Consider the following 15,000-nt stretch of genomic DNA (forward strand, 5'->3'; position numbering starts at 1 on the left):
AATGTGGCCTCATGCTTTCAAAAATGCATTGCCTTCAATGGGCGCTTTCACACGCGTTGACCACGGCACAACACCGTTCAAGGCCGCCACGGTCACTACAGCCTCCTTTTCAATATCGTCGCCATCGTGTGAATAGGCCAGCAGGGTACTTTTCACGCAATGATGGAAAGATACTGCGGTGTGTTGGTTATGATGTGGGAAATGGTTGTTTGTTTTGTGCACGCGCGTGTGGATGTGTGCGTGTGTTTGTGCGTGTGTGTGCGTGTGTGTGTGTGTGTGTGTGTGTGTGTGTGTGTGTGTGTGTGTGTGTGTGTGTGTGTGTGTGTGTGTGTGAAATTTCATTTAAATAGTGTAGTCCATTATAAATTATATTCTACTGTAAGTTCACGTCACGTATACTATTTCTATTTATATTTTTAATTATTATCAAATTGTAAGTTAATTTAGCAAGTCCCCATCACTGCCATTCTAAAATCACATGACATTTGGATATCAATCAAATTTAAATCACAGATATATTCAAGATGTTTATTAAGACACAATAACCCTTAATCCTGCCGTATATCACATCGAATACATGTCTTAATACATTGCAAGCCACAACATAACTATTTCCATTTGATCAACAGTCGCTGAATTCATATCTACCTAAACAATCTACTTCCCAATGTTCTCTATAGATAGACAAATACAGACACATTATACTAAGCATATCAAGAGAAGCGAAAGCATATTCCACAACTCGTGAACGTCACAAAGAGGAAATGAATGAAACCAAAGGCTTTTAAGACATTCCAGAGCACAGCGTAACCGCGTAGGACCTTTCCTGGCGCCTCTTTCTCCCCGTAGGATCTAAGGAAGTGACCTCCGTAGCGTATGCCTGGCAAGGATGGAGTCCAAGTATTTCGTAGGATGTGCTAGAAGTTCTCTCGCACGCTTGGTGGTCTCGAGTCCATCCTACTTCGGAATAGCAGACCTGTGATTTTAAGGAAAGGGGTGAGATGGGGAGCGGTGGCGAGGAGAGGGTGGGAGAGGGAGGGAAGAGGAGATGGAAGGAAAGAGGGAGGGAGGGAGAAAAGGAGGGAGGGAGGGAGGGAAGGAAAGAAGGGAGGGAGGGAGGAGAGGGAGGGAAGGAAGGAGGGAGAGAAGGAAGGGAAGAAGGGAAGGAGGGGAGGGGAGGGAGGGAGGGAAGGAAGGAGGGAGAGAAGGAAGGAAGGAAGGAAGGAAGGAAGGAAGGGATGGAGGGAGGGAGGGAGGGAAAGAGGGAGGAAAGAGGGAGGGAGGGAAAGAAAAGGAGATGGAAAGAAAGAAAGAGGGAGGGAGGGGAGGAGTAAGGAAGGAAGGAAGGAAGGAAGGAAGGAAGGGAGGGAAGAAGAGTGGGAAGGTAAATAGAGAGGAGAAAATAGAGAGATGCGCCGAGGGAGGGAAGATGGGAGACAAAAGAGGAGATAGAGAAAGAAGGAGAGTGAGGACAAACAGAGACACAAGGTAGATAAATAGATAGAAAAAAAAACAAGTAAACGGAGAGACAGATAAAGAAATATAAAGATACGAATTTCCTTGTCTTGCTCTTATCACAGACTTCTAAAAAAAATAATGACATGAAAACCAAATGCATAAAATAGACAAAAAAAAAAAAAAAAAAAAAAAAAACAATACCTGGAAACTCGTGGCATCAGTCTGGGGCCATGTTAGGGCCACACTCGTGCGCTGAGGGATGAAGCTGAGAGATGAGTCTGCTGTTGAGAAAGAGAGAGAGAGAGATAATGAATTAATTAACTGAGGAATACATGAGATACATAAGTTGATAGATGATGTATAACGTTGTGTTATTTCCCCCGTGTGACTAGGGTCAACAACCACACACCACAAATGAACCACTATAACACAACACCACCGAACCACTATACTACATTATCACTACATCACCACACCCAGATCCTCCTCCCTCCCTCCCTCCCTCCCTCCCTGGACAGACCGGTGCAAAAGGCGAGGCCACAGAACACTATACCACCACATCCTCACCACAGAACCACTATACACCACACCCCAACCACCATACCACCCACCTCCTCCTCCTCCTCTTCCTCCTACCCTGGGCAGACCGTCGCAGAGGGTGACACCATAGAACTCAAGGTTGGCACTCTGCATTCCCGAAGGCGAGAGAGCTGCCACGTCTGCAATATAAGCCTTGCACTCGCCGAGGCCCTGCATCGTGTAGAAGGTGTCCGAGGTTCGCTCGCAGAGGCCGGCGCTCGGGTCAGTCCCCACTTCGAAGTAGCACACCTGGGAAGTTGGAATTTTTGGAATTGGAATTGCAGTGGAAAATGAGATTGAGATTGAAAATGAAAATCAGATCGAGGCTGAAAGTGAAAACGAGATTGAGATTGAAAATGAAAATGAGATTGAGACTTGAAGTGAAAATGAGATTGAGGTTGAAAATGAAAATGAGATCGAGGCTGAAAGTGAAAATGAGATTGAAAAGGAGACTAAGACTGAAAGTGAAAATGAGATTGAGACTGGAAGTGAAAATGAGATTGAGGTTGAAAATGAAAATGAGATCGAGGCTGAAAGTGAAAATGAGATTGAAAAGGAGACTAAGACTGAAAGTGAAAATGAGATTGAGACTGGAAGTGAAAATGAGATTGAGGTTGAAAATGAAAATGAGATTGAGGCTGAAAGTGAAAATGAGATTGAAAAGGAGACTAAGACTGAAAGTGAAAATGAGATTGAGACTGGAAGTGAAAATGAGATTGAGGTTGAAAATGAAAATGAGATTGAGACTGATACTGAAACCAATATTGAAACTGAAACTGATTTTGAACGTGAACTTGAAACTGAAAATGAATTTGAAATTGGGTGTTAAGTGTGTAGTGAGGAAAGTGGGTTTTGATATAGACTGAGGAAAGGAAATATTGTAATGTTGAAATTGAAATTGAAATAGAATCTGGAATTTGACATTTGAGTGTGTATATTGAGGGAAGTTGTTTGTTATATGTATTAGTGAACGTTATTTAAATACCGTGAGGAAAGTGAGTTATTTCTGTATTAAGGAAAGTGCGAGTGGTTTATGTATATTGAGAAGAAGAGTGTGTTGTGTTTGTAGAGAGAGAATTGTATTGTGAACGTATTGGGTTCTGTTTATATTGAGGAAAGTGTGTTGAAATGAGTGTTGTGTGTGAATTGAAGAGTGTATCTTGTTTGCAATGAGGAGAGGATGTTGCACATGGAGAGAGAAGTGTGTGATAACTCACATACCTCCCTCTTTCTCTATCCTATCTCCCTTTTCGGCCCAGCGATAATTCACACCCCTTCCTCCCTCTCTATCTCTACCCCCCTTTTCACGCTCTTGATAATTCGCCTATCTACTTCCTACCCCATTTATCTTCTTCTATCTTATCTCCCCTTCCGTCCAGTGGTTCCTCTTCCCTCACCTCGAACATGTAGCTGCAGAGGACGTGGTCGGGGTGTGGATGCCACGAAATAGTGATGCTTGTCTCTGTTGCGTCGATCTCCGTTCCGTTATAAGGTACCCCAGGCTCTGTTGGGGAGATCATTTGTGCTTGAGATTTGTGCTTGTCTGAGCCTTATCTAGAGTTATTTTCGTGAGATTTGCGATTCGTTATGATCTTTTTATAGCTATTTTCAAGATTTTTATTGTTAGTTAAGGTCCATCTGTAACCCTTTTCATGAAATTCATATTCAGTTAAGGCCTGTGTATAATAATTCTCATGATATTCGTGTTTAGTTGAGGACCCCCTATGATTATTTCCGGAGGTGTAGAAAACGGAGGTCAGCAGAGAAAGGGCTAACGACGTATCTATCTTTTTTAAATGTCTTAAAATAGTATTCTCTCAGTTCTCAAGAAATCGACATTTTTGAAAGTTCATGGTGGAAGGAAAATAAAATAAAAATCAATATGGCTTGACAATAATACCGGTCAAAATATCTAAGAATTGTAACATAAGGGAAGCACAAACGAATCATTTCATATGTATTTCGTATTGGACTGAAACACAGATTAATGAAATAAGCGGACAAAATGTTTTTTCCGTTTACACTAATACATGTGTAAATAAAAGCAAAAATAAAACGCAGTTAAGAGTCATAATAATTGAGAAAAAAATGTGACTTTTATATAGAGTAAAACTGAATGAAAAAAATAAAACCGATAAACACATAACTAAAACAAACCAACAATATGTAAATAACAAAATACACCAAAAAAAAAAAAAAAAAAAATGAAACAAAAAAAAAAACATTTAAAATAAAATCATCGGAACCGACCTTTATCGAGAGTAACAGCATCCGTATAGGCCGATAAGCCAGTAACGTCTACCCCGTGGTAATCGAACACAGGAGTGATGTTGAAAGCTTGGAATGAACACGGGTCCACGTAAGTCACCAGGGCTCGGCAATACAACTGCGGGAGAGGAGCTTAATTGGTGGGAGATTTGCAATGTTGCAGGAGAGGTCACTCGAGGCTGGGCGGGGGGGGGGGTGAGGAGAGGGGATTGGGTGAGGGGGGTCGAGAAGGGGTGAGAGAGTGGGGAGAGGGTGAAGAAAGGGAGAGGAGGGGAGCGGGGAGAGGATAAGGGGATGGGGAGGGGGAGGGGGTAAGGGGAGTAGGGGAGAGGGGAGTAGGGAGGGGGTGAGGAGAGTGGGATGAAGGGAAGGGGGTAGGAAGGGGATGAGGGAATTGGGGAGGCGGTGAGGGAAGTGGGGAGGGGGGGTGAGGGAAGTGGGGAGGGGGGGAGGGGACTGAGAAGGGCTGAGGAGAGTAGGGAGGGGGTGATGGGAGAAGGGGGAGGGTATGAGGATAGATTTCATGATAAGTGTTTGCAGACGACAATGTGGAGTGACATTTTATAGTTCGTGTGTGACAAGCTGAAGGGGTATTCTGTGTTCGCGAGATTGTAAAAGATTTTTGTGTTTTGGTTTCAAGGAAAAGGTGTAGCGTGTTTATGAGTTTATGAGACACTGTATAAGATAATATGTGTGGTTAGGGGGCACTGTAAAATATAGAAAAGTCGGTGGTTATCATGTGTATAAGGAACACTCTCAAGAGGGTTCATGCAAGGGGGAATATGTAGATTGCAGACTTGCATGAAAATAATAAGTGTTTTGAGGACCACTCGGGGAAGTGTGTGTGCGAGGGAGTACTATTATTGTATAACACTTGTAAATCATACAAGAATTATTCAAATATGGAATGATCACTAGTCTCTATTACAAAATGTGATTCCTGTATCTTGACTCGTATACCTTACCACGTATTGATATAATCTCACCGTATAAAGCAACATAATAGAGAGAACTGAACGATTTCTAGACACCATTATCAAGTAAAATTCCAAGAACTTACCTCGTATACCTTATCATGTCCTAGCATACAGTTTATATATAGAGCAACATACTGTCTATTCTCCGAAGTACATATCGGCATCAGAAGCTAAGGTCATGACAAGTAACGTGTTGAGAGGGATTTATGGACTCCATTATCAAGTATAATTCAAATAACAAAACGCCTATACCTGATCGTGTCTTGATATATCGTCCATATACACAGCAATATTTCACACAACATACACTCTATTATACGAAACACACATCGGCATCAGAAACTAACATCATGGCAAGTAATGTGTTGAGAGGGAACTCCATTGATACTGAGGTCGTAGTAGTTAATGGGATAGTCTGAAGGCGTGATGTTCCAGTGGAGGACTAACCACGTCTCGCCAACTTGGTCCACCTCGAAGTCGTAGATAAGACCTGGAAGACATAGAGGATATAGGATAACATATCTGTAAGGTAGATATTTGCTGGAGAGGTGATTCAAAACTAATGATATCTCTAATGATTCTTAATAAGTTGGTTTGTTTTGATGCAAGCGTAAGAGAAGTTTAAAATAGTTCCCAAACTGTATGTATTTTTAGTACCACGTCGAAAATTTTGTAAGTTCACTCTATATATAGCGATTTTTTAAAGCCCTTTTTAGCCGAAAAATGGGAAGCTTTTACTCCAGCGGTTTTTAAATCTAGCAGTTTTTAAAGTCCAGTCTAGCGGTTTTGTGGAAATGTCAGTGGCAACAGTGCCTCTTCTTCGAGTCCCAACCTTACCCCCAAGAATCCCAAGGTCGATGTGACATTTCCCCACGTTTCCCACGCCGTCCACGCCGATGATGTCGACCTGCGTGGTGCAACAGGAGGCCGTGTACTCGACAGTGACGTCAGCTGTTGTCCCCGGAGTGAATCCTGATACGACGACACGGTCGCCCTCAGGAACGGCGTCCACGCGGTAGAGGCCTGGGGAGGACGAACAGTGGGAGGGGGGGGGGGGGTTAATAACTATTGATTTCTTACTCATAATCAGGGATTTTCAATATAACGATATGAAGGTAATATAACTAATTGTTGATATTATAACGTAATAATGCGATATGTTGATACAACGATAAAATATAATGCTAGTATGACAATATAACAATACAGAAGTAACCTATAATTCGATACAATGATTTACGATACAATATGATTGTTAAAATGACCAACTGCTGATATTATAAGTAACGATGCAGCGTGTTGATATAATGATAATATGGAATGATGATATGACGGCATAACGATACAGTGAAATTATAATAAAGCAATAAATAATAGCTTGTATAATGTGAAACTCCCGTGGTGGTCCTCAACGTGATGAAAAAAAAGGAACATCTATGTATTAAGGAAAGCCAAATTAAAGCTAAATTAAAGCTAAATTAAATGAGAAATAGCAATATTGTTTCAATTATCAGAATGCTCCTTACTGATAATAATAATTAGAAATTTTAATAATGTATTCTTTCTAAATTTCTGCGCACCTGATCGAGTGTCCCTGAGCGTTGCATGAGCCGTCCACTTCTCGCTGTTGCAAATGCCGTTGAAGTTGAAGCCAGTGCAATCCGGACTATTGGTCAGTTCGCATATGGGTGTATCGAAGTCGGATTCCTGCAATACGAACGATATCAATTGAATAGCAATTAATATAACAATATATCATTAGGGATAATATGTGATTTTAAATTATTTGGAAATAGGCACGTGAGAAAGATGATTCTCGGATGAAAATGTAAATTCTGAGGGGAAAATAAGTCGTTTTCTTAACAGGGTTACACTAAATCATTGAAAGAATAATCAATATAGATTATGAGAAGAAAATATGCTATAAAAAAACAGACAAAATCAAACCCATGCACACTATTTAATCCAATCATGAATCCAACGTATTCTAAGGATATTCAAATCACGATTTTTCTCAAGACTGAAGATTCTAAACGATAAAACCAAATAATCGAAAATGATAATTATGAAAAAAACAACAACCATGATATTCTAAGAAACGATATTCGAAACAATTAAATCTAACAAACGAACGAAGACAATCCTCTTCAAAAAGGACAACAAAAGAGAAGCCTCATCTCACCTATTCAAAAAGGGTCACAACAAAAGAGAAGCCTCATCTCACCTCTTCAAAAAGGATCACAACAAAAGAGAAGCCTCATCTCACCTATTCAAAAAGGGTCACAACAAAAGAGAAGCCTCATCTCACCTCTTCAAAAAGGATCACAACAAAAGAGAAGCCTCATCTCACCTCTTCAAAAAGGATCACAAAAGAATTAGAAAGAAAAAAGAAAAGAAGAAGAAGAAGAAGAAGAAGAAAAAAAGAAGAAGAAGAAAAAAAGAAGAAGAAGAAAAAAAGAAGAAGAAGAAGGAACAAAAGAGAAGCCTCATCTCACCTCTTCAAAAAGGATCACAAAAGAATTAGAAAGAAAAAAGAAAAGAAGAAGAAGAAGAAGAAAAAAAAAAAAAAAAAAAAAAAAAAAAAAAAAAAAAAAAAAAAAAAAAAAAAAAAAAAAAAAAAAAAAAAAAAAAAAAAAAAAAAAAAAAAAAAAAAAAAAAAAAAAAAAAAAAAAAAAAAAAAAAAAAAAAAAAAAAAAAAAAAAAAAAAAAAAAAAAAAAAAAAAAAAAAAAAAAAAAAAAAAAAAAAAAAAAAAAAAAAAAAAAAAAAAAAAAAAAAAAAAAAAAAAAAAAAAAAAAAAAAAAAAAAAAAAAAAAAAAAAAAAAAAAAAAAAAAAAAAAAAAAAAAAAAAAAAAAAAAAAAAAAAAAAAAAAAAAAAAAAAAAAAAAAAAAAAAAAAAAAAAAAAAAAAAAAAAAAAAAAAAAAAAAAAAAAAAAAAAAAAAAAAAAAAAAAAAAAAAAAAAAAAAAAAAAAAAAAAAAAAAAAAAAAAAAAAAAAAAAAAAAAAAAAAAAAAAAAAAAAAAAAAAAAAAAAAAAAAAAAAAAAAAAAAAAAAAAAAAAAAAAAAAAAAATGGGAATGCTTTTTTTCTCAGCGGTTTTTTCTTCTTAAAATCTAGCAGTTTTTAAAGTCCAGTCTAGCGGTTTTGTGAAATGTCAGTGGCAACAGTGCCTCTTCTTCGAGTCCCACTCTTACCCCCAAGAATCCCAAGGTCGATGTGACATTTCCCCACGTTTCCCACGCCGTCCACGCCGATGATGTCGACCTGCGTGGTGCAACAGGAGGCCGTGTACTCGACAGTGACGTCAGCTGTTGTCCCCGGAGTGATCCTGATACGACGACACGGTGCCCTCAGGAACGGCGTCACCGCGGTAGAGGCCTGGGGAGGACGAACAGTGGGAGGGGGGGGGGGGGGGGGAGGGGGGGGTGAGGGAAGTGGGGAGGGGGGAGGGGACTGAGAAGGGCTGAGGAGAGTAAGGGAGGGGTGAGGGAAGTGGGGAGGGGGGAGGGGACTGAGAAGGGCTGAGGAGAGTAAGGGAGGGGTGAGGGAAGTGGGGAGGGGGGAGGGGACTGAGAAGGGCTGAGGAGAGTAAGGGAGGGGTGAGGGAAGTGGGGAGGGGGGAGGGGACTGAGAAGGGCTGAGGAGAGTAAGGGAGGGGTGAGGGAAGTGGGGAGGGGGGAGGGGACTGAGAAGGGCTGAGGAGAGTAAGGGAGGGGTGAGGGAAGTGGGGAGGGGGGAGGGGACTGAGAAGGGCTGAGGAGAGTAAGGGAGGGGTGAGGGAAGTGGGGAGGGGGGAGGGGACTGAGAAGGGCTGAGGAGAGTAAGGGAGGGGTGAGGGAAGTGGGGAGGGGGGGGGGGGTTAATAACTATTGATTCTTATACACATAATCAGGGATTTTCAATATAACGATATGAAGGTATTATAACTAATTGTTGATATTATAACGTAATAATGCGATATGTTGATACAACGATAAAATATAATGCTAGTATGACAATATAACAATTACAGAAGTAACCTATAATTCGATACAATGATTTACGATACAATATGATTGTTAAAATGACCAACTGCTGATATTATAAGTAACGATGCAGCGGTGATATAATGATAATAGTGGAATGATGAAATGACGGCATAACGATACAGTGAAATTATAATAAAGCAATAAATAATAGCTTGTATAATGTGAAACTCCCGTGGTGGTCCTCAACGTGATGAAAAAAAAGGAACATCTATGTATTAAGGAAAGAAAGAGGGGAAGAGAGAAGGAACGAAAGAGAGGAAGAGAGAAGGAAAGAAAGAGAGGAAGAGAGAAGGAAAGAAAGAGAGGAAGAGAGAAGGAAAGAAAGAGAGGAAGAGAGAAGGAAAGAAAGAGAGGAAGAGAGAAGGAAAGAAAGAGAGGAAGAGAGAAGGAAAGAAAGAGAGGAAGAGAGAAGGAAAGAAAGAGAGGAAGAGAGAAGGAAAGAAAGAGAGGAAGAGAGAAGGAAATAAAGAGAGGAAGTGAGAAGGAAAGAAAGAGAGGAAGAGAGAAGGAAAGAAAGAGAGGAAGAGAGAAGGAAAGAAAGAGAGGAAGAGAGAAGGAAAGAAAGAGAGGAAGTGAGAAGGGAATGAGTAGATGTTGAATAAATTAATAAATACATACACAAACACACACACACACACAAACACATACACACACAAACAAACACACAAACACACACACACACACACAACCAAACACACACACACACACACAAACACACAAGCACACACACATACAAACACACACATGCAAACACACACACACATGCAAACACACACACACACACACACACACACACACACACACACAAACAAACACACACACAAACACGCACTCAACCAAACAAACAAAACGCCCCTCAACCAGACACTCTAACCCCTCACTAACCTGAACTAACATGACCCGAGAGCTTGATGTAGAAGGGGTGGTCAGGCAGAGGGTCGGTGCGGATGTACATCTGGTCCGCCACGTTCCCTGCGTACGCTATCTCGCGAAGGACCGAGCCTGACTGTGGCGGAGGCGGACGGGAAGGGAGAAGGGAGAAGGGAGAAGGGAGAAGGGAGAAGGGAGAAGGGAGAAGGGAGAAGGGAGAAAGGCGGATGTCGGTGTTCGTTGGTGCTATTTTTGTTGTTGTTATCATTGTTATTGTCATCATCGTTGTTGTTGTTATAGTTGTTTTTGTTATCATTACTATTATTATCATCATCGTTGTTGTTGTTATTGTTGTTATTATCATTATTGTTGTTATTATTATCGTTATCATTATCACTGTCGACGTTAGTATTGTTATTCTAAATTATTATCATTGTTACTATCGCTGTCATTACCACTGTCATTATCTATTTCTCCTTTTTGCTCCTTCTTACCTTGTCCACAAATTCGACCATATTGACGTTGGTGACCTCGCTCTCCAGGTGACCCACGAGAGTGACCTCCAGGTAATAGATAGTATCTGGTGGTGAATGAATGAATGAGATAGTAATTGGAATTATGAATGGATGTGTCTCGTTGTGTATGAAAGAGATAGTAACTGAATTTATGAATGAACGTGTCTGGAGGTGATTGAATGAGTGAGATAGTAATTGAATTTATGAATGAACGTGTTTCGTGGTGTACGAGTGAATGAAATAGTAACTAATTTATGAATGAACGTGTTTCCTGGTGTACGAGTGAATGAGATAGTAACTGAATTTATGAGTGAAGGTCTCGTTGTGAAAGAATGCGTGAGACAGTAGCTGAAGTTATGAATCGACGTGTCTCGTGATGTGTGTGAGTGAGTGAGATAATAATTTATTTCAAGAATAAGCGTGCCTCGTGGTGTATGAAAGAGATGGTCACTGAATTTATGAATTAATAAATGAATGAATGAATGAATTAATGAATGAATGAATGGGTATGTAGGTAAGTAAATTGTAAGTAGGCAAGTAAGTATGAAAGTGAACAAACACAAGAGGAAATAGATAGATAAATAGACTGATAGATATATAAATAGACAAACAGGTACACTGAAAAATGCCAGGACAGTTAACTACTACCTATACTCCTAATTAGTGATTTCTTGCCATTCTTGTTAAAAAAAGGTTCATAGTATAATGCATTCAGAAGAAAAGAAAACAAAAACACGTAGGCAAAATGAAGAAGGATAAGACGAAGAAGAGAGAAAAAGAAAAGAAAAAGAAGAAGAAGGCAAATAGGGAAGAAGAAATAAACAAATATATATATATATATATATATATATATATATATATATATATATGCATACATGTGTGTATATATTTAAATATGTATATATATATATATATATATATATATATATATATATATATGCGCGCGCACACACACACACACACACACACACACACACACACACACACACACACACACACACACACACATCACACACACACACACACACACACACACACACACACACACACACACACATCACACACACACACACATACGCAGACGCACACACACACACACACGCAGACGCACACACACATATATATATATAGAGAGAGAGGCGAGACAAAATGAGACAGAATCCTTACCCCCCTCGCCATCCTTCTCCTCCTCCCTCCCTCCTCCCCCCCTCCCCCTCCCCCTTCCCCCGCCCTTACTGGTAAGCGGACGCCCCTCGGTCTTCCTGTAGTGGGGATGCGGCGGCGACGGGTCCAGGAGAGCGAAGTCGCCGAGGAAGTCCAGCGACGACGTGGCGGAGACGGCGAGGGCGTAGGCGCCGGCGGCGTCGACGGAGAGCTTCCACAGGCCGTAGCGAGGGGCGAGGAAGCGGACGGCGAGGAAGGTGCCCGTGTGGGAGATCACCTCCACGCCCGGAGTCGCTTCCAGGGCGCCCTTGTCCGTCAGGTCGTAGGAGGTGCCTGGGGAAGGGAGGAGGAGGGAGGGAGGGTGAGATGATTAGGAAGAGGGAGAGGAAGGCGAGAGGATAGGGAAGAGGGAGAGGAGGAGGATAAGGGGAGGATGGTGGAAGGGTGAGTGGAAAAGGGAGAAAGGAGGAGAGGATAGGAAAGAGGAAGGGGAGGAGAATGAGAGAGTAGGGAAGAGGGAGAGGAGGAGGATAAGGGGAGGATGGTAGAAGGGTGAGTGGAAGAGGAAGGGGAGGGGAATGAGAGGATAGGGAAGAGGGAGAGGAGGAGGATCAAGAGGATGGTAAGAGGATAGGGAAAAGGGAAAGGAGGGGGATGAGATCATAGGGAGAGGGAGAGGAAGATAATCAAGGAGAGGATAATGAAAAGGTACGAGAAGAGGGAGAGGAGGAGGAGGAGAGGATAGGAAATAGGGAGGGAGGGAAGGATGATCTCCCTCCTTCCTTCCTTCCCTCTCCCTCTCCCTCTCCCTCTCCCTCTCCCTCTCCCTCTCCCTCTCCCTCTCCCTCTCCCTCTCCCTCTCCCTCTCCCCTCTCCCCTCAAATGAAGTCACTGAAAAATTAAAATAAAACTTACCTGTGATGTCCTTAAGAAGAGCTTGACTGATGACTCCAGTGATCCGCACCTCGAAATCCAATATGGAGTCATCGATGGGGAGAGACACTGCATGGTAACCTGTGATTTCGGCTAAACTCTCTATGGTCACCTGTGGTAGAGGAGGAGGAGGAGGAGGTCGATGCCATGAGCAGGAGATTTTGTCATAGTGAAAGGGAAGAGGGAAAGAGAGAGATGAAGGGAGGGAGAGAGGGAGGGAGGGAGGAAGGGAGAGGGAGGGAGGGAGAGGGAGGTAGAGGGAGGGAGGGGGAGGGAGGAAGGGAGGGAGGGAGGGAGGAAGGGAGAAGGAGAAGGAGAGGTAGAGGGGGAGGAAGAGGGAGAGAGGGAGGGAGGGAGGGAGGAAGGAGAGGGAGGGAGGGAGGGAAGGAGAGGGAGGGAGGAAGGGAGAGGGAGGGAGGAAGGGAGAAGGAGAAGGAGAGGTAGAGGGGGAGGAAGAGGGAGAGAGGGAGGGAGGAAGGGAGAAGGAGAAGGAGAGGTAGAGGGGGAGGAAGAGGGAGAGAGGGAGGGAGGGAGGGAGGGAGGGAGGAAGGAGAGGGAGGGAGGGAGGGAGGGAGGGATGGAGAGAGGGAGGGAGGGAGGGAGAGGGAGAGGGAAAAGGAGGGAGAGGAGGAGGGGGAGGGAGAGGGAGACGGAGAGGAAAAAGGAAAGGGAGAAAGGAGAGGGAGAGCGAGGGAGGGAGGGAGGGAGGGAGGGAGGGAGGGAGGGAGGGAGGGAGGGAGGGAGGGAGGGAGGGAGGGAGGGAGGGAGAGAGAGAGAGAGAGAGAGAGAGAGAGAGAGAGAGAGAGAGAGAGAGAGAGCGAGAGAGAGAGAGAGAGAGAGATAGAGTAGAAAAAAAGGTCTTCTAGACAAAATAGTAAATAAAACAGCGAAAGGGAAGGAGAAGAAAACACAAGAATATTCGAGTGTTTCTTTGTTCCTCAGAGTGTTGAAATATTTGATACAATACTCTCTTTAAATTACTTTGGTTAAAGACGTCCATATAAATGGTATGACTCCTGCAAAACTTTGAAGATATTGCCTATAAATGCAAAGAAAAAAATCTCATTGCAAATTAAGTCTCACCGATTCTCTTTTTAAATCACTTTGGTTAAAAAGCATCCATGAACATGCTAAAAATCCTGCAATATTTTCTTCCAGTTACTGTCGTTAAAAATATGCCGTAAAATGCTTTAAAAAAATTATTTCCTACTTTTTACAGCACACTCGAACGCAAATTAACACATCTATCTAATACTTTATATGTGATTTTGTTGATTAAAAAAAAAAAAATCCTATATTACTCTCTTCAAGCTAATGCCGTTAAAAATACGCCTACAAATGAAGTACTAATAATAATAATATTAACAACAATAATAATAATAATAATAATAATAATAATAATAATAATAATAATAATAATAATAATAACAGAAACAGTAATACCAATAGTAATAGAAGAAATAGTAGTAATAATAGTAACAGTAGTAGAGAGAGAGAGAGAGAGAGAGAGAGAGAGAGAGAGAGAGAGAGAGAGAGAGAGAGAGAGAGAGAGAGAGAGAGAGAGAGAGAGAGAGAGAGAGAGAGAGAGAGAGAGAGAGAGAGAGAGAGAGAGAGAGAGAGAGAGAGTAGTACAAAATCCTATTTCCTAAATTCCACACCAACCTCGACCGTCCGCAAAGCAGCCGCTCTTACCGTGGACGTCTCGACGCCTTCCCCGATGATGGAGGCAATATCACTGACGTCAAACTTGTCCGTGGAGATGAGAAGGCCGCCCGTGGAATCAGCCAGGCGTTGGTACTCCTCGACGCTGGTAATGAGCTTGGTATCCTTCTTGAAAATGTCGCTCAGGATCACGGTAACCTGGTTTCGAAGATGAAGCGTTTGGTTTCGAAATGGGAGCGTGTGGTTTCGAAGATGGAGTGTATGGTTTCGAAAATAAAGAAATAAAATAGTAAGGTTTCGGAAATTAAGTGTATGGTTTCGTAACAAAAAAGAATATGTGAGTTGGGAAACAGAGAGCACGGTTTCAAAAATGAAGTGTCTGCTTTCGAAAACAGAATATTTGAGTTAGAAAACAAGCATCACGGTTTCGAGGATCAAATTGGAAAGGTTTCGGAAATAACAGCGTATGGTTTCGAAAGTAAAGCAAATGGTTTCGAAACTAGGGAGAACTGTTTCGAGAATTGGTTGTATGATTTCGAAACAAAGCGC

General features: G+C 41.6%; 2 protein-coding genes across 2 annotated transcripts in view; both read right to left on the reverse strand.

The window, feature by feature from the left end:
* Positions 1 to 514: 514 nt before the first annotated feature.
* On the reverse strand, positions 515 to 8,529 carry LOC125045757. The gene is made up of 7 exons (XM_047643197.1): positions 8,474 to 8,529; positions 5,630 to 5,772; positions 4,288 to 4,423; positions 3,435 to 3,541; positions 2,069 to 2,286; positions 1,660 to 1,741; positions 515 to 976 (listed from the first exon to the last, which is right to left on the reverse strand). Exons 4-7 carry the CDS (start codon positions 3,441 to 3,443, stop codon positions 785 to 787), a joined length of 501 nt encoding a protein of 166 aa, XP_047499153.1. The 5' UTR covers positions 3,444 to 3,541; positions 4,288 to 4,423; positions 5,630 to 5,772; positions 8,474 to 8,529; the 3' UTR covers positions 515 to 784.
* LOC125045756 (von Willebrand factor A domain-containing protein 7-like) overlaps positions 6,170 to 15,000 on the reverse strand; it is a 17,288-nt gene continuing 8,457 nt past the window's right edge. The window contains exons 10-16 of the mRNA XM_047643196.1: positions 14,482 to 14,649; positions 12,772 to 12,901; positions 11,929 to 12,189; positions 10,672 to 10,757; positions 10,193 to 10,313; positions 6,863 to 6,989; positions 6,170 to 6,305 (exon numbers count right to left, since the gene is read on the reverse strand). Coding sequence (XP_047499152.1) covers positions 6,949 to 6,989; positions 10,193 to 10,313; positions 10,672 to 10,757; positions 11,929 to 12,189; positions 12,772 to 12,901; positions 14,482 to 14,649 — 807 coding nt within the window. The 3' untranslated portion in view covers positions 6,170 to 6,305; positions 6,863 to 6,948. The remainder of the gene's footprint in view (positions 6,306 to 6,862; positions 6,990 to 10,192; positions 10,314 to 10,671; positions 10,758 to 11,928; positions 12,190 to 12,771; positions 12,902 to 14,481; positions 14,650 to 15,000) is intronic.

The sequence above is a fragment of the Penaeus chinensis genome, chromosome 37, assembly GCF_019202785.1.
Source record: "Penaeus chinensis breed Huanghai No. 1 chromosome 37, ASM1920278v2, whole genome shotgun sequence".
NCBI lineage: Eukaryota > Metazoa > Arthropoda > Malacostraca > Decapoda > Penaeidae > Penaeus > Penaeus chinensis.